The sequence below is a fragment of the Stenella coeruleoalba genome, assembly GCF_951394435.1.
Source record: "Stenella coeruleoalba genome assembly, chromosome: 8".
Lineage (NCBI taxonomy): Eukaryota > Metazoa > Chordata > Mammalia > Artiodactyla > Delphinidae > Stenella > Stenella coeruleoalba.
In genome coordinates this window covers 37,782,737-37,802,222 of record NC_137154.1, presented here as the reverse complement: position 1 = coordinate 37,802,222, position 19,486 = coordinate 37,782,737, and the positions used below count along the sequence as shown (strand labels likewise).

Below are 19,486 nucleotides of genomic sequence, written 5' to 3'. Positions count from 1 at the left end.
CTGGAAGGGACAGGCATCCCGACTGTACCAGGAGCTAAAAGCAGATCCAGATTCACAGCCTTAGCTCGTGTTGTCCCCTCTGCCTGGAATGTCCTTCTCCCTTTGCTAAACTCCTACTCATTTTTAAGAACCTAGTCCAAACACTTCTTTTTGTTAGTGTCTTCAGAATAAATTATTCCACCTTCACTGCTCCCTTAGCCTTTCGTACACACCTCTAACAGCACTTTTCACTCTACAGGGTAAGGAATTTATTTACATACGTGGAAGTTCTTTGAGGGCAAAGATTATTCTTTATCTTTGTATCCACTTCCCCACCCACCACCACTGTGTGGTCAAAGCAAGTGTATGGTAAGTGTCATCCAATGTTCACTGGGTTGACAAGGAATGGACAAGAACCCAAAGCCAAGAAGGGGGTAAACCCAGGAGACATGCACACAGGTGGGACAGCCGGCACAGAGCCAGTGGAGGGGGTGGCGGGAGGAGAATCCAGGAAGGTAGAGTCACCAAGGTCTGCCTGTTCCCGGCAATAAGGTCACAGCCACAGGGACGGGAGTCAAAGCCAAACTGCAAGTCCTGGGAGGGCCAGGTGGGAGCATCATACTAAGTCCCAGTGACCTAAGATGGAACAGGAAGCCCTGGGGACAAGGAACAAGGGCAGAGAACAGAGCCAAGGCGAAGAGGCAGAGCAAGGCTCAAGCGGTACTGAAGTCTGGAACTTCTAGATTAGTTAACATTCCCAGGTCTGCCAAAGTTGAGCCAGCAGCTTGGGGTTGAGTGATCTTGGCTATGACACCAAGGGACTCTAGAGGCAGGAGTCATTACAAATGTAAGTAGTGATCGTTTCCATAAAATAAGAATCAGAGATGGAAGGGACTCTTAGATCTATGAGAAACTTTATAGGAATCGCCTGGTCTAACAACCTCAAGCTACGTATCGGGGAACTAAGGGTAAGGAGGAAAGGGGCTTGCCCAAGTTCACCCAGTCAGGACAGAACCATGGCTAGAACCCAGGCCTTCTGACCCCCAATCCAGACCTTGTCCCCCAGAGGCTGTTGACCTCCTGATGGTCCCACTAACACACCAGATACCCTGCTATAGCTGCTTCAGAATCTTAGGGGAGCCCCACTGTACCCACTAAGTGAGTACAGGCACTTCCTCCTGTGAAGTGCAGGCTTCCACCTTTGAGTGGACTTCGGAGCCAATGTTCCACAGGAAATGGCCAGGGAGCACCCCACCAGGAGCTTGGAAAGCAAAAAGCTGCTGGTGTGTATGTTTGCTGTCAGAGAGCAAAAGAACAGTGCGTTCACACGCACCCTGCCCTGACATGCGCATGGGGGTAATCCCAACCACGGTGCTCTCCCTGGAATTTTCCAAGAGGGGCTAGAGAGGGCCAGTACCTAAGGCAAAGCTGACAGTGCACAAAACATACAATCTTCAGTCTTTAGCACTGTAAGAACATTGAACAAAGGCCCGTCTGGTTTAAAATCTCAGTCTTTCTCAGGCTAGAGATGAGACATGGCTCAGAAGAAAAGAACTGAGACTCTCAGGGAATCAGAGACCCTGAGTCCCGGAACTTTCGTGCAGGTGAGGGTACATATGCACCGTTACTTCATCCATACAGAAAGTATGTGAGCTTCAAGTTCCTCAAGTCCAAGCCCCAGCCCCACTGTTTACCTACTATGTGATCCAAGGCCAGTGACTTACCCATTAGTCTCCTTATTCTTAAAGCAGTGATTATAACACCTGTGCCCAAGTTTATTGTGAAAAGGAAAGAATATATGTAAAGCATTTAGCATGCTGCCTGGACCATAATAACCACCAGGTAACATTGTGTTTATTTTCTTTCTTTTGTTCATGGGAAGGGCTGGTCATACCACAGTCCAGCTCTGTCTACCTGTGCTTTCCCCTCCCACTTGGCTGTCTCTCTGGACCCTTCTGGGCAGACATCCTACCTGAGGCCTCAGCCCAGACAGCTCACTCCTCCCTCTGCTTATCCCTGGATATAGAAGAAGGTAACTGGCCAGCTATGGGACACTCAGGTCCTTGAAGGTCAGGTTACCAGTTTAGTCCAAGGCTGTTCCTGTCTCCCCAGGTGTCTGTGCACCTCCCTGGCCAAGCTCCTGCCAGGGTATCACACAGTTTAGCACAGCTCTTGTCTTTTCCAAGGTGAACGCACCCCTAGCAGCTTATAGCTCTGGCCCTCCAGCAAATAGATGCCTGACAGGCCAGACCGGGACATGAACAGCAGAGAGAATTCCCAGACCCAATCTACCAGCAGGAGACAGCCTGGGGTCTGAACCTGCAGTGAGACCAGTGAGAACACACATGAGCACCAGCTCCCCAGAGACCAGAGCACAGATGGAGGGGAGCACGAAAATGAAGCTGCCATAGGGCTCGGGGCTCAAGCCGACTCCTCACATTGTCCTGCCAATGTCCTCCTCACATTGTCCTGCTAAATAGTTTAAGTCACATCAGTGTGAGGCTCTTTGGCTATATGCTTACACTGGCCATGTCTGTTACAGCGCTGCACAGCGTGGCCACCACACAGCATTCAAAGGTTCCAAAGGGAAGAAGAGAAAGGACCCAAGAGTTACTGAGTGCCTGGAGAGTGCCAAGAACTTGGCATGTAATCCTCATCGATGACCTTCTGTGGTAGGTATTATTACCCTCATCTTACCAATAAAACCAGAGACTCAGAAAAACCCATGAAGCCTCTATGCCTCTGCTGTGCTACCTGACCACAAAGTCTTAAGTGTTCTGGGAAAGAGAAGGAAAGCTAAAGAGTCTAAAGCACCATGTATCAAGCTCTCAGCACCTTCCCTCACTAAGCAGACGGTACTAGCTTAAGTACTGCATTCCCTCTTTCACTGGAGTCAACTTCTTTCCAACAGAATCTAGAGAAATACAGCAAAAGCCATGAAGATGCTCATGGCCTTTGCCCCTGCAATTTCATTCCCAAGATTTTGCCTTAAAGAAACAGTTCAACAGGGTATTCACTGCAGAGTTCACTATAGTGACCAAAAAAAAGGGAAATGATCTAAATGTCCAACATTCACAGAATGACTTGGAAAATCCAAGAATCTTCAAATCATATATTATACAGCCATTTTAAATGAGCTTTAAAGACCAAGACAAAACAAAGCAAAGCATTTGTGATAAAATAAATTACCACTGAATAGAAAACATTATAAATGCCACCACTATAACTTTGCAAAGTATGTACATGTGTATACGCAGAAAAGGAACATAGTTGTGTTAGGGTGGTAAGATTATGGGTGGTTTTATTACTAGTATTACCATGTCTAAATTGTCCTTGTGGTGTTGTTCAGTGCCTTTACAATTAAAGAAAAAGAGACAGACAGACTGACAGACTCAACCCAGCACCAAGGAAAGGCCCAGGAGGACCAGGGCTGGGATGTAAGGCAGAAATTGAGAACCGTCCTACATACCCGGAAGGAGGAGGCCAGGCAGGCCCCAGGGGAAGGGAAGCCCTCTAGGTATGGAGAGGGTTGTAATTAGTCTGATGCTAATTACAGAAGTCTCACTAGTTTATTAATTTTTTTTTTTTTTTTTTGCGGTACGTGGGCCTCTCACTGTTGTGGCCTCTCCCATTGCGGAGCACAGGCTCCAGACGCGCAGGCCCAGCGGCCATGGCTCACGGGCCCAGCCGCTCCGCGGCATGTGGGATCTTCCCGGACCGGGGCATGAACCCGTGTTCCCTGCATCGGCAGGCGGACTCTCAACCACTGCGCCACCAGGGAAGCTCTAATTTTTTTTTGACAGACCGAATAAAGACTGAATTCCTTCATTAAGCCAACTTGGGTTCAGAGACACATTTCCTGAGTGGTCATCCCCATTCTTCTCAAAAACCTAGCCCTTTCTTTTTCTTTTTTTTTTTTAAGGACAGCAGTAAAGTAAAATTTAGTAACAGAAACACATACCCTGGAGAAATTAAGACTCCTGCCTTAAATACAGAAATTCAAGACATTTCAGGGAACTAAAGGGGCTTGAATAAACAACTGAACTACCATGTTTTCTACACTGGGAAGTATAAACGGAAGAGCAAAATACTCAGCTTAGTATTAACGGCCCCTCTGATCAGGTTCCAACCTTCTGATATTACTTCATATTCAGCCCCACAGACACACCGTGCTCCAGCCAGACAGAACTACCAGTGCTCCCCAAACACTTTCTTCCCTTTCCCACTCCCGTGACTTTGCTCCAGCTGCTGTGCCCACTGGAAAGTCCTCCTCTCTCTCACAGTGCCTGCTCAAGTCTCCCCATCCTCCAAGGCACAGCTCAAAGCCGTGTCCTCCACAAAGCCGAACCCAGTCCTGTACCCTGAACTCATCTCTCAACTCTCTGAAGTGGATCCAGAGCCCCTGGAACCTTTGAAGGAGTCACACACGGTCTGCCCTGCGGCACAGGTATCCAGGTAACTGCCTTTTCTACCATATTAAACCCGAGCAACTTGAAGCAAGGACCCCTTCAGGCTTCTGCATGGAACCCACCATAAGGCCTAAACTATAAGCACACAGGTAGGCTCTCAGTGAATGCTCCCCTGAAAGATAAGGAAAAGAAATGCATCACCTCTGCGGAAAGAGGTCACTTCCTACCTCAGTTGCTCCCGTTAAGCAATGCAGAGAGGAAGGTGTGCTCTTTGATGGCCTGGAGCAGCGGACGGATGGATCCTGCTTCTTTGGTTTCCAGCCTTCATGAGACTCCAATGTCCTCCCCAGTTGACCGTAGTCTGCTCGGCCCCAGGTAAACACCTTGCCAGTTTCTAAAAAAAGAAAAAAAAATTATTTGAATTAAGGCTATATTCCACAGCTGTGCTCTCATGGGTAAGCGAAGAATTACAAGAGAAAGTATGATCATTAATTTTGGTACCAACTACTATGTAGCAGGAGCCTTCCGATCTTCCTGTAAAGAAAGTGTGCATATTCACGTGTTTATAGATGTGGGAACTGAAGTTCAGAGAGGTGAGATGTATGACTTAACCAAGATCAAACAAGGGCTGAGTGCCAAAGTTGGATTCCAACAGAGGCTACTTCTACGGCTTGGGTTCCTGCATTTTAGCAGATATGGACATGGCCACAGAGAACACCTCAAGGGCATTGTATGGCCTATGCACCCTCTCCCCTCCCCCACACCCTCCTTGTACTTTGCAGGGACAGAGGATGTCTGTTCTCAGGCTCCCCTCCCTCTCACCCAATCCAGAGCCCTCTGTCAGCCACCTTGAGGTTCCCCAGGCTCCGGACTTGCCCCAGGCCACAGTCTCTCAGGGCCTTACTCTGAGCTCAATTAATGGCCAGTTTCATGTGTTTTTCCCTCCACGTAACATCGAGGACCTTTCAGAGTCTATGCTCTTACCCACAGGAGCAATTCTAATAGTCCCAAGGTGAGTGCCTATGTGTGCTAGAGGGAAGGGAGTGAGAGAAGGAAAAAAAAAGACAAAATCATTTACAGCCAGAAAAGCATTCAGTCCCCCAGATGCACCATCTGGGAAGCTGGCCAGTGCTAAAGACGAATGAAGAAAATGAAGTTTGAAAAAAAGAAATGGCCTTTTTTCTCCCAGATAAGAGAGAATTCACCAAACTTATTCAGCTGTACCAAGTGCCACATTTGTTATTTCAACAGAAATGCAAAATCTGATGAGGCATAGATTATTAACAGATTCTCTGCAATAAATATGCATAACCATGTGCGCTGTATAAATTCTTTATACATGTTTATTTTAACAAAGGGAAACTTTGCTTAAGAGACAAAACACCAAGTAATGCATATTAAATTCTAGACAAATCTACTACATACTCTGTGTTTAGTATCAAAGCTTCATCTGGTCCCACATTCAACATATGGTTTATAGTGTCAGTTAAAAAACAACCAGAGACTCATAGGGGAAATGTCAGAATTTTGAAGGGGTACAGGGCTCTGCAGGGATACAGTTCTCAGGATCAATCTGCTCACGGACACCAAAATAGACACCAAGAAGTTCTTCCAGGCTTCCTCGAAGAGGGAACAAAGTCTGTGCAACCCATGGGGTACCATATATGTTACAAGAACAGGGAGAGGGTCCATTCAGATGTGTTATTTCATGGCCTCACAAGTGCTATTCCTTTTGCCATGGATGCCCTTTCCTTACATCATTCATTTGATAAACTATGGCTCAACCTTCAGAGTCCAGCTCATGGACCACCAGTTTTGCAAAACCTTTCTTGACTTCTTAATTCTCCACAGAACGGGTGAAACCCTCCCTCCTCTGATCTACCTTTACTACTGTACTCATCAACTACTAGGATCCCACTTAACAGGTGGGAAAATTAAGGTTCAAAGGAGTGACCAGCCCAGGGTCACACAGTTAAGCCACACTCCTTCTACTAGCTCATGGTACCACTCTGTATTGGTTAATCACACTGGCCCAAATCACTGCATAAACACACTTGCTTCACTTCTGTAGGATTAGCCCCCAAAAAAGCTCATGTGCCCAGGACCCACAAAGCATCCCAAGCTGGCAAACTGTCCCTCTGCTTGAGCTGGCTGGGATTTACAACCAGACTGCCTTAGCAGAGAGATTCCCAAGAAGCCAGAGGATGAGACTGTTACTTCTTAAAGGATCCTAGCATTCCTCTGCTGAGAAGAACTGGCAAGTTGCTAACTGCAAGACTACAGAAAGAATTATGTTATCACAAACCCCACCGTGAATCCTTTCTTATCAAGTAAAACATCTTAGAACCTCCTCTGCTATTGATTATTGATGTCCAAGACAGGCAAGACTGCCAGAATATGGTGCTACCATGATTACATTTCCAATAACAATTCAACCATTCCACTTATGTAGCACTTTTCACCTTCAAAGCACTTTACAAAGATGAACTAATTAATCTTCATGCTCCCTGGGGAGGCCACAGACATTTTATTACAGACAACCAGGCTGACTGGATGGCCAGCCTTTGGGTTCCGACCTAAGTTTGTGCAGTCAGGTAGGTACACTCCCTGAAGCTGTCTGTCTGCTTCTCCCCAAAATATACTCTGCATCAGAAGGCTCACAGGGACAGAGGAGGCTCTTTTCTTTTTCCTTTAAACAGACATTTATTGACCACCTCCCAGGAGCTCAGCACATTAACAGACAATATCTCAACTAATCCTCATAAAAATTCTGTGAAGTATAGATTATTAAGCTTATTTTACAGAGGAGATTTGAGAGGTTAAGTGACTTGATCAAGTCCAGAAAAACCCAGCCAGTGGTAAAAGCAAATTATAAATCCTCTGTCTTCTGATTCCAAGACCAATGGCAGATCCAATGATTGTACAGCTGCTGTCACAAACTGATGAAACCTGGCTGATGAAACAGCCATTCTGACAGTGTTTGAGGAGGGGGGGAAACTCAGATTAAATGGATATGTTCTGTGTACCATCCAGCTTTCTTCACTAGAATGGCCTCCTTCCCAAGAGACCATGCAGACCTCAGAACTATAAGCAGTGAAATAAAGGCATTAAACACAAGGATTACGATTTTTAGGTCACCTGGAGCAAAAGAAAACAATGAATCCACATACAAAAGATGTTCATTAATGCACTGTAGATAAATGTCTGCCTCGAGCTGAAGCAAGCTGGCAAATCCAAGGACATTCAGATCCCAAATGTATGACAAATGAATCTACCTTAGATTAAATAATAATTATATATTACTGTGCCAAAAAATAGATACATTAATGCCATCCAACGAGTATAGGTATGTGTCTCCAGATAAATGGGAGAAATGACAAACAGCTCAAAATAAAGTCAGCAAGTAAAATATAATTTAAAGGCACACGCATGCGAAAATTAACAGAATAACTAGGGAGCCAAGAAATATACATGGCCAAGGGTCCCAACGCAATGGAGAAAACAACGGGGCCAGATGAGTGGTATTGACAAAGACTGTCTAGGGAGCTTGGAGGGAGCATTCCAAGCTGGAATTGCCCCGGCAGGCTTGATGGAACAAGTGGCGTTAAGGTGAACTTCTGGAAAGGAAAAGAAAATGGGAAGATCAGGGAGAACGTTCCAGGAGTGGGGAGAGGGGATAAGCAACGACAGAAATCCAAAGGCACAAGGTGGGGCAGGTGGAGAGAGGGAGGGTCACGAGGCAGGGCGGCGGAGGTGAGTCGGGGCTGCCAGGCTGGGGCCACCTCAGGGCAGGGCAACGCCAGGCTCACGGTCTGGACCTCACCTTCCAGACTCGTTTGCTTGCACTCCCTTATCAGCAAAATATTTTTAACATACCTCTAATACATGTATATTCATTTATTTATTAAAGTATACACTTACATTATACACATATGGGAATTATAAAGGTACCTTTATTCAAAACTATATAGTGAAAACACACTCCAAAAGCAGAAAATTTAAAACAATGAGATAAAAACATAAAAGAAGTCAGAATTTTCTCTTCCCACACCCTGGCAATTCATCTTGCATGCTCACTTTAGGAACTACTGCTACATAGACCATGGGGAGACTGCAAACTTTTGGGCAGGGGTGGGGCCTGATGAAATGAGTGTTTGGGGGATGGTACACTTGGCAAAGGATTGCAGGGGGCCAGTAATAATACTACTCACACCTACCACTTCCCTCCCCAGCACTACTATGTGCCTAAGCATTCTGTTGTAGGAACTCTCTATATACTGTTCTAAGCTTTCTCTATGCAGTATTCTGTTTACCCCTCCCAACAACCCCGTGAGACAGGTATTCTTACCAGCCCCATCTTACTGACAGGGAGAAGGTTCTAGGAGTGGGAGAGGGGACAAGCAAAGTCACAGGAGTAAGTGAAAAGGGAAGGAAGGCAGGAAGCCACTACAGTGTCACAAGCCTAAGAGGCATCAGCTAAAGCCAAGGTTGAAGTTGTTGCAGGGGGGTAAGAATTTGCAAGGCTTGGCACCCCATTTGACGTAAGAGAAAGGGAACGGGAGGAGATACACAGCACTCTGAGATTTCTGGATTTCAAGGTTAGTGGGAAGGTGGGGGTGTGCCATTAAAATATAAAAAGGCGCAGAGGGTGCTAGATCAGGGGTTCCATTGACAGGAGTCGTGCGTTACCAAATGATTTAAATCACTTGGGGCCCTGTGCAAACATCTTATCAAACAGTCAAATACAAATAAAGGGGGAGTGAATGAGGAGAAAGAAAATGAGGTGCAAAGCCCTGGGTGCTCTGGGATCAGAGAAGACACAAAAGTGGGGGTGGATGGGGAATGGTCGGGGAGCCAGCTTCCTTCACCAGCCAGAGGGCTGCCCAGGATGCTGGTAGGGGCAGGTGCTGCAGCCACAGCAACGGGCACAGTGAGAAGCTGCTTCAGCAGTATCTGGGTCCTCAGGGGAAGAGGTATTTCTACGCTGTTCTGGGAAAAGGGGTCCTGAAGGTGATAAGAAGATAGATTACAGTGTGATAATAAGGAACATCCATATTTTCCTAACATAATCTGTCCCAGAAGGAAACAGAATGCCATTGAAGATATCAAAATGGAGCTATAGCAAATAGAGGTAGATGTTGTAAAAAGAATCCCACGGGTCAGGCAGAAAAAAGGCCACGCAACCTCTTTAGTCCCTCCCACCTCAAAGTCCTTGGAGTGTAAGAACCTCATTTCTATAACCCATCCTTTGTTCTGCCATGTGGACAGAGACTTTATAAAAAGGCACTTGATAAAAACCAAGAACTTCGAACACCGAACTAACGGCCCGAGAGTCACCAAGCTTAGTCTTCCCGTGCAAGGAGGAGGAGAGGGGAGAGCTCAGAGGACAGGGGCCGGACACAGGCACACCAGGCTGCTTCCCCCACGCAGATGTGCTATCCTGCTCTTCCTCGAGGCTTCCACACCCCTTCCCTCCGCCCCCGCTGTCTCCTCTACCCCTGAGCCCATTCACCTAGTCAACTTGTATTCATTCACTCTTCAACTCTGCTCAGTCCTCAACCCAGATCAGACTCTTCTGTGCGACAATCTCAGAGAACCATGTTCCTCATCTTGGGAGAACTTGTCTCAGTTTATAACTGTATGCTCATTAGGAGGACTGTTGATTAAAGTCTGTCTCGTCCTCCAGAGAATCAGCTCTGTGATAGCAGGGACTGTTTCTGCCCATCCCTGTATCCTAGAAAAATGCCCACCACAGAGTAGATGCTCAATAAAGTATTTGTTGCTGGAATGAACAAATGAACAATGTAACCATCTCTTCCTACCTACTTCGTACTCCCAACTACTAAACTTTATCATTTGCTGGCTCCATAATCTTAAGCAAATTACTCAACGTCTGAAAAATGGAAAAATAACACCTTCCTTGTAGGGCTGCTGCAAGGATACTTTTTCATATAGTGCATGACACATAATAGTAAATGTTAGCCACTATTACTACTATACTCCCAAACTGAACACCACGGCCTTACCAAGGATTTCCATCGTTCCACCCCCAATTTCTACCAATTTGTCAAATCTTCTCTGCCAGCTGCCAACTACCGACATGTTAGGTAAGTCTTAGTTGAGTCATCATCTTTATCTTACTGATAAAGAAGAGGAAGAACACTGAAGCCTTCACCATTGGATTTGGGGATTTTTGTAAGATACAAGCATAGTATATGGCACATCGCATCACACAACACAAATAAATTTAAACCAGGGGGTAAAAAGGAAGAGAGTGGAAGAGAGCAACGGAAAAGAGATGAAGCAAGGTGAGCTGGAGAAGATAAGAAGCTTTAACCAGAGGCTCAGAAGACCTGGATCCTAATCCTGGCTTCTCTCCAAGGCTACATGATCTTGAACACATCCCTTCCCTCCAGGGGCCCTATTTTTCCCATCCATACAACAAGAGGACTGGGATCGATGACCTCTGAGACACCTTCTTGGTCTAAACTTTAATAATGATGTCTAAAAATCCTCAGGGTCAAAATGAGTGGTGTACAAGTTAATTTTCTTGGCACCTTTTGAATATTTAGTCTGACCAGTGTCCTTGAATAAAACATCCACTCTAATATCAAAGATCACTAATATGATTAACAATTTTTATTGAAGTCTAGTTGATTTACAATGCTGTGCCAATCTCTGCTGTACAGCAAAGTGACTCAGTTTTACATATATATGCTTTTTTTTTAACTGAAGTACAGTTGATTTACAATGTTATGGTTACCAATTTTAAAATTTGGGAACTTGGCTGTATATCTTGTTTGTTTGTTTGTTTTTGTAAAATTTCCCAAGTCTCCAAAGTTGTATCATGAATAATATCACATAACAAAAGGTCTGGAATTTTTTTAAGTTAATACAGGAATAAAATTTCCAAACATGAGATGTCCAACTAAAAAGAAGAGAAGAAGCAGCCTGCAAAGAGATTGAATAAAAACATAAGGGCCTGGGGAGACTTATTTATTGAGAGTCGACTCTGTGTAAAACTCTATTTTAGGCACTGCCATGAAGTTATATAATTTAATCAACACTGAATGATTAGTGTGAATTCCATTTTACAGAAAAAGAAACAGGTCACAGAGGTTAAATGACCTGCTCAAGATCACACAGCTTGGAAGTGGCAAAGCTGCAATAATGATGATGATAATAACAATAACTAATGTTTTGAGAGCACTTACTTCATGCCAAACTCTTTACATGGATTGTCCCGTTTAGTCCACAAAAACACCCCGTGAGAAGGCATTATTATAATCCTCACATTACAGGGGAGGAAACTGAAGCATAGAGGGAGGTAAAGTCTCAAGCTCAGAGCCTCCAGCTGCCCCCAGTCGGTGCCCCCAGTCACTGCCCTGCAGGGGGCCCACCAGTCCGTGTGACCCCAGCTCCACTTTCCATTGGCCCACACTGCCTCTTTAAAAGTGGACAGTCCCAAGGACTTCTGGAGGTTGTTCAGAGTCACAGGGACACCTGTGTGGGCTAGGGGCACAAAGACAGCCCGGCCAGATCACTAAGGGAGCATCACCCTCGGCCTATACAGCAAAGATCAGAGTCCTAAGACGTGCCAGGCACTCCACATGGCTGCTCCATTTTCACCACTCACTTTATTAGCTGTCAAATCAGGGGCACTGGCGAGAGAAGTCCAGGCAGACTGCACCTGAGGAGCCCCTGGACCAGCTGTAGGACTGTCTGTATCACGCAGGATGGGGGCTTCCCAGACAAAAGCAGGGAGGACTGGCTTCTTCTTCAAACCTGGGGAGGGCATCTCAGGAAGCCCTGGTCCTAGATTGTTTGTGTATTTGGCTCCCTCGCCCTCCACAAGCCCCTCCGTCCAAGCACCTCGGTTCTCTTAGCGCTGGGTGACTGCCCCTTTGCCAAGGGCCTGCTCCACTTCCTCCCTCCCAGGCCTCAGGGTTGTGCTGTGCCCCAGCCTGCACTGCTGGTCGGCCTGCTTGTTCCACCCACAGAATTCCTTCTCATCCTCGGGGCCTGGCTCAAAAGCCACTGCCTCCCTGAAGTATTCTATTATCCCCTAGTCAGAATAGGCCGTCCGTTCCTTAGGAGCCACTGGCATGGTGCTTGTACCCCTGTTCTAACTACTATTCTATGCCACCAAATATAAGCTCATTTGATGACATGTCTTACGTTGCCCACTGTCTTAGTCAAGGTTCTCCAGAGAAACAGAACCAGTAGGTTCTATAGAGCAAGATTTATTATAAGGAATTGGCTCACATGATTATGGAGGCTGGCAAGTCCAAAACCTGCAGAGCCGATGTCCAAGTTCAAATGCTGTCAGGCAGGAGAATCCTCTCTTACTCAGAAAAGGGTCAGCTTTTGTTCTATTCAGGTCTTCAACTGATTGAATGGGGCGCACCCACATTAGGGAGGGCAATCTGCTTTACTCAGTCTACTGATGTAAATGTTAATCTCCAAAAACACCCTCACAGAAACACGCAGAACAACATTTACTAAATATCTGGGCACCCGTGGCCCAGTCAAGGTGACACATAAAATTAACCATCATATCCACTGAGGGGTAGAGAACAGTGATCCTTCCTTATGTTGTCTGTATTCCTCACAGCACCTAGCATAGGGCCTGACCCAGAGCAGGTGCTCAGTGTTTGCTGGAAGGAAAAAGAGTCACAGGCATTGCTCTTACCACAAATTTTTATGTGCCACCAAGGATGTCAGAGACCATCCCCTCCAACTACCCAAAGAGAATACAAAACTAAGGAAAACAAATGACTCTTCACACAGACGACTCCGAAACAGAGCCAGGCACTCTCAATATTCAACAAATAGTTACTGAGTACTTTCTATAGGCCAGGTGCTGTCCCAGGTGCCAGGGGCCACAACAGCGAATGAAACAGACAAAACTCCCTTCCTTGGCGAAGCTTACATTCTAGCAGGGGGAAGACAGACAATGGACAAAAATCACATAAAACATATCCCCTGGCAAACGACTTCTAGTGCTATAAAGACAAAGTAGGAAAAGGAGACAGGAAGAGCTGGGGAGGGAGGTGGAGGCCCAGGACAGGTGCCCAGCTCCCCACTTCCTGTCCAGGGCTTTTTGTCTATAGCACACCACGTTTCTCAAAGGAAGAAACTTAAATTGAAGAGCCCTCACCCGACTCCTGAAGGGACAGTGAGACTTGTTCTAACTACCTCTCAGGACTATGATGAAAAGGGAGACAATAAACATGAAAGCACTTTATAAACTCTAAATAGAGGTGCTGGAAATATCATGACTATCACTCTTTCTCTAAAGCCAGTTTGCAAAGAACCATCATGAGAGGCTGGACCGTGAGCCCCTGACCTGAGGGGCTCTGGCCCCTGCTCTGGCCCAGTGCTTGGGCTTCCTGCTCCTCCAGGAGCCCAGCGGCACATCAGGCTGCCAGTCACACCTAGCAGTCACTTGGCACCCAGAGAAAAAACATCCCTGATTGAGGCCGGTGCCTCTGCAGATGTTTCCCAACTCATTTCACATTCCAACTCCCAAGCTTCTTCGCACACTTTTAGACTCTTATTAATAACACTTTAAAATGTAGATTGCTGCCTAATCTTAGCTGCGTAATTAAAAAAATAATCTTGCTTCTCTCCCTCCCGGCAAGAAAGGAAACCATACCCCAGGGCCTCTGCAGCTAAGAATCACACCCTGCAGAAAAGCTAGCAGGAGGCTGCAGGTGGGGGTGGGGAGGACGGCGGGAGGGAATGGGGGGAGTTGAAGCCAAGAAGCAAGTCTAATCCTTGATTTTGGAGAAAATGAAAACGAGGCTGAAGGAGGCGAGGGGTTTGCCCGAGGACGCACAATGTATTTTGGCAAAGCCAGAACCCGAATCCCAGTTTCCTGCTTCCCAGGAACCTCTGTCCACTGCTTCGTGGGGGGAGGAGAGGAAGAAGGCAGATGTGAAGTCCTTGAAGAGTAGGAACCTGTACTTGTGTCATTCTCCGTGAGCACTGCTCACTGCACAAGGAGAAACAGCTACAGGTCTCAGATGTTCAAGATGATTATGGGAACAAGGCTCAAAATTCTTGACATTCAGTTCAGACTCACAGACCACCAGAGCAGGAAGGGACCTCAGAGTACTCTAACCCTACCGTCTGCTTCTGCTTCAGCTGGGAAAAGTGCAGCCCAGTAAGGAAAGTAACTGACTTACACAAGGTAAGGTAGCAGTGGGTTAGAAGCAAAGCAAGACTAGAACCCAGGTCACCCTGACTTCTAGCACATTCTACTCACAGCTTCTTAGAAAAATACGTCAACCTCTCAAAGCTTCAACTGCCACCTGCATTAGCTAATTACCAAAGGCCTCCTGGGCTCCTTGGCATAAAAGAGCAGAGACAGGCAAGGTCCACACGGCTCCTCACTGCCTGCTTCTCTAGCATGGCTTCTTGGAAGGCCCAAGAGCAGGGTAATGGAAAGACACACATCTCTACCCCCATCGCCTCAGGGTTCTCCTCTCCCCACCTAGTCCTGGACTTTGCCTTCAATTGCTGTCTCTTGCAAAAGATCATCAGCAGTTTCCATCTCTGTGAAGTTACAAAAAAAGAAGAAAAAAGGCCAAGCACTGAGCCCAGCTGTTGGTGAAGCTGCGTTTTCCACTGATGACTATGACTCACAGTGCCCGAGCTGGAGGCTGGAGCTGGGAATGAGACTTGGGTGATTGGGCACAGCCAAGGGAAAGCCGCAGTTCCTAAGCACGCCTGGGCCTGCAGAGATGCGCTGCCTGAGTCCCTTGGGTAAAGTCCCAGCACCTGGCTGTGGGCACACAGCGCCCCCTGCAGACCATCCTGAGGTCCAGCAGGACCAGGAGCAGGGCCAGTGCATTCTGCAAAGCTCACCATGGTATCCAAGCTGTCATGTTAGGAAACCAGGGTCCCACCTCCAAAACCCCAAGAGATCCCCCAATACTCTTTGCATCCTTGGCTTCCAAAGAGAAACTGGCTGTTAGTTAACGGGAGGCCCAGATTAAGATCTTCAAGCAGGGAGACAGAGGTTGCCCCCATCCTTGGGTGGGCAAATAATTCACCCAGGGGTAGGAGCAAGGAGGGGAGGGAGCCTGTCCCGGATGCCAGTTTGTGGTCAACCAGTGAGAATGTCTTGGGACATGACTCTGGATGGTGCCTCTCAAATTTCCTCTAACCCCACCCCTGGGAACTGTCCCAAGTTCTTCAGGAGAGTTGAGTATAAAAGACCTATTGGGGCCTTAAGAGAGCTGCACTCACAGATGGGGGGAACTCTCCCACCCCCACCTGTAAGGACCCTGCGAGAGCGAGAACAGAGCAGCAGGACAAGGTCAGGAGGAGCCTGTGGAAGTGACGCCCACCCACTGTCAGTGGTCTGGGGACTTGCCACTTGCCTCAAGCAGTGGCAGTAAGGGGCACCACCAGAAGAGGCCATAAGGAGAACCTGTTATGATCAAGCACCCATCAGGAAAGGGAAGATAATCAGACCTGGAGTCCCAGTAATTTCAGTGAAAGGGGCCCTGCAGGTTACATTCAAATTGCTCATCTGGAGGTCCAAGGCCTCGTGGTGTGAAGGGCCATCAGGCCAGATCCACGGTGAGACAGCCTGTATTTCCTTCCCTTCCACATCTGATCTCTCTCCCACTCTGCTCCCGGATCCCATCTGTCCCTCAGGCCCCAGAAAAAACACACTTTACCAGCACCCCACCCACCAAGAAATTCCACCAATGCGACCTTCTATAAAAACCTGACTGGGTTTAAGATGACCTCCGAGGCGTTCACGTTGAGTCCCACTAGAGATGGTGAGCACCAAGGCTACAGTGCCTTCCCTGGAGAGGCTGACTTTTCCATGGTCAGGGACTGGGAAAGGCATCTGCTACACAGGATTTTTCATTTCATAGGATCAGCTCCAACCAAATCAGCAAAGCACTGTTACTATGGACCATCTGCCAGGACCCGGAAACAGCCCTGTTACATAAAGGGGCTGGTGTAATGAAATTTATTAAACTGGATTCTTCCTTCCTCCATAAAGGAGACGAAGCAATTACAGTCTCTCTTAGGAGAGGCACTGCAGGGCAGTGGAGGAGCCCTGGGCTAGAGACCCCTGGGTTCTAATCCTGGCCCTGCCTCCATTAGCTATGGGACCGTCTCCCTGGGCTTCTGGTTCCTCAAATTTCAAATAAGGATGAGACGGTCCCTTCCAGCATTAAAAGTCCATGACTTCTTCTTGTTTTCACCAAAATGGCAAACAAAGTAAGCATACTTTGATATTAATTTTGTACTGTAGAGTTAATTTTCTGAAGAAGAGCAGTGCCTTCATACTTGCAGGCTAAAGGAGAAAAGTGCTAAGCGGAGCCCCCGACCCAGGGGCTGGCTGGAGGAAGATACACAGAGGAGGAACCAGAGGTTAGTACCTTCTATCACCCAGGCAGGAAAGGCCCAAGCGCATCACAGAGAGCTCTCTGGGAAGCAGTACAGTATTGCCAATGATCCCATTCGTGCACACAGTACTTTGCATGCACAAAGTGCTCTCACATCCAGGATCTTACTTGATCCTCACAATGTCCTCCGGTAGACAAGGTGACACTGCTGACCCCATTTCACTCTGAGCAAGGTAAGGCCAAGTAACTAGGCGGGCTGAGTCCATGTCTCTCAAGCTCTCTGCAGTTTCCTCACACGTAAAATCGGGAAGGAGCCTTGCTCGGCAAACTTTGTGTAAGGATTAAAGAGATGATTTTGCAAATCCCTGGCAGAACGTCTGGCACACAAGTGCGTCCTTGGTAAACATGAATAACCCTTCCCCACACCCTCCATCTCCTCGGGGAGGTGTGGGAGAAACCCTGAAGCTGCTCATCTTCAGGCCCTTATGAAACGCTTCAAGACGGAAGGAAACGCAACCTTCCCTGTGGCCTGAGACAGCTCCCCAGAGGGTGGACCAGTGAGCCAGGTAACTCCAGTCCCTACCAGTCTCGGCCTTTCTAATGGTTGCCCAGGTCATGGGGGAGAGGGTCCTCCTGGGAATCCAGAGTACCTCAAAATCAGCCACAGAGAGACCTGAGTAGAAAGCAGCCTGTAAGAGCTGCCCCGAGGCAGGGCCCCCCCTCCCTTGTTCAAATATATCACCTCTACCCCGAAACCTTCAGCTGCTCCTTGCACTGCTCACAGAATAAAGCCTGAATAAGGACCCATGCCTGTTATTCTTGAGGGATTCCAGTCCCTTCCGATCCTCTCTGGCACCATGTTAAGCAAACCACGCCAGGGTGCACTTCCCACTTCTATACCTTTGTTTCCAGGATTCCTTCTGCCTGGAATGCCCTGCCCTCACCTCAGCTATTCAATAAATATTTGTTGAATAATAGAGTGAAGGCATTAAGGAAGGAATGTGTGAATGAGTGAATGACATGAAATATACCCCCACTGAGGCAGCCAAATTAGGGATTATGATTCTCGTTTAACAGATGAGGAAATTCAGGCCCAGAGAGGTTACTGACTTGCCTAAGATCACACAGCCAACAAGCAGCCAAATTAGAACTTGAACCTGGCTCTTCAGGGCTCTTTTGGCTACCTCAGGCTTCCTCCTAAGGTAAAAAGTCACACTTAGATTAGGAAAAAGCTGATCCAAGATTCCTCAAAATGGGCCGCTTTCATCTTGGCACACGTCCGAGAGCACTTTAAGGCACTGGCTGTCACTATGATTATTGAGAGTTCCCGTGAGACAGGCAAGGTCCCCTGAGAAAGGGCAAGCACAGTGCCATCTGTCAAGAACCTAAAAATGATGGCGCAATTACAGGCCGGTCACTTAATGCTCACTTTTAGAGAGCTCCTGGAACAAATCAATCCCCACCAGGAAAGAGGAGGAGGGTTCTTTGAATGGAAACTCAGCCCTCTTGCCAGGGACCTCCGAGCCCTTACCAGAACCACCCTGTGAACTCGCAGCATGGCCGGTGCTCCAACCCCCTGCCCCAGGGACAGATGGGGCAGCCGAGACCCCACAACCCTAGGGCACCAGGCATCACTGTCAGCCTCAGGGAGCTGAAGCTCTCTCTGCCCTGGACCTCTCCAAGAAGGTGGGAAGAGGGCAGGGCCACAGGCCGATCTCCTGAGTACAGCCACTGAAAATGGCATCGCTCCCACATCCGAAAACTGCAGCCACTCCATGCAGCTAACCCTCATGGAGCCCTTCTTCTATACCAGGGGAGATCCAGGGGGGATGAAACAGACCAAGTCCCTAACCCGTGGGGCTCGCACCTGGTGAGGGGAGAACGACGACAAAAGAGTAAACAAACAATGATACTGTAGTTTCAGGCAGTGAAAACTGCTCTGGTGGAAAATAAAGCTGGGCGCGGAGTCGAGTGGGTCCGAGACAGGTGGAGGTAGTCACTTTCAGTGGGGTGCACAGCGAGGGCCTCTATGGGAGGCCCTCTATGGGCAGAGTGATGGGAATGTGGCAGTCGCTACATGGGTGGGGCTCAGGGAGACCAGCACTCCTGGCAGAGGGAACTGCTGTGGTCCAGATGCAGAGAGGAAAGGTAATTGACCTCTTCTCAGAAGGCCTTCTACCGCCAGACACCACCCCCGAACCTGCTCCACAAATACCTGCCCTTTACTGCTTCACAGGCCTCCTCCCCGCAGCAGCCCACCACAAGCTTTCTCCACAGAAGAGAGAAACATATGTGTTCCTCCCTGCCCTCCAGTCTGGGAGTCGCTTGCTACATTTCCAGTGCGGTTGCTTTGAGGGGAGGTGGCATGAGGAAGTGAAATGAGTCTGACCTTTGACATCAAACAGAGCATGGTTCGAGTGTCTACTTGGTTAACTAGCTGTGTTACTTTAGACAAGCCACTCAGCCTCTCTGAGCCTCAATTTCCTCACCTGGACTGCAGGGGAAATGAACCCTACCTCAGAGAGTTATGAGAGTACGTAAGTGGCAGCACCTGGCAGAGCACCCGGTACACGGTAAGTGCTTGGCAAAGATTGGTTCCCTGCCCTACTCTGACCCCCTTGGAAATTAAAAAAAAAATTTTTTTTTGTTCAACCAACTGTGCTAACTTACTGCAATGTACCTCTGGCAAGGCCCATCTGTTGGGTGTGGGGACTCCGAGAT

The 19,486-nt window shown here is 47.7% G+C and overlaps 1 protein-coding gene across 2 annotated transcripts in view; it reads right to left on the bottom strand.

The window, feature by feature from the left end:
- The window catches only part of SERGEF (secretion regulating guanine nucleotide exchange factor), a 219,054-nt gene that overhangs the window by 166,788 nt on the left and 32,780 nt on the right, over positions 1-19,486 (bottom strand). For both annotated transcript variants that reach the window (XM_079928080.1, XM_079928081.1), the window contains one exon: positions 4,616-4,782. In XM_079928080.1, coding sequence (XP_079784206.1) covers positions 4,616-4,782 — 167 coding nt within the window. The remainder of the gene's footprint in view (positions 1-4,615; positions 4,783-19,486) is intronic.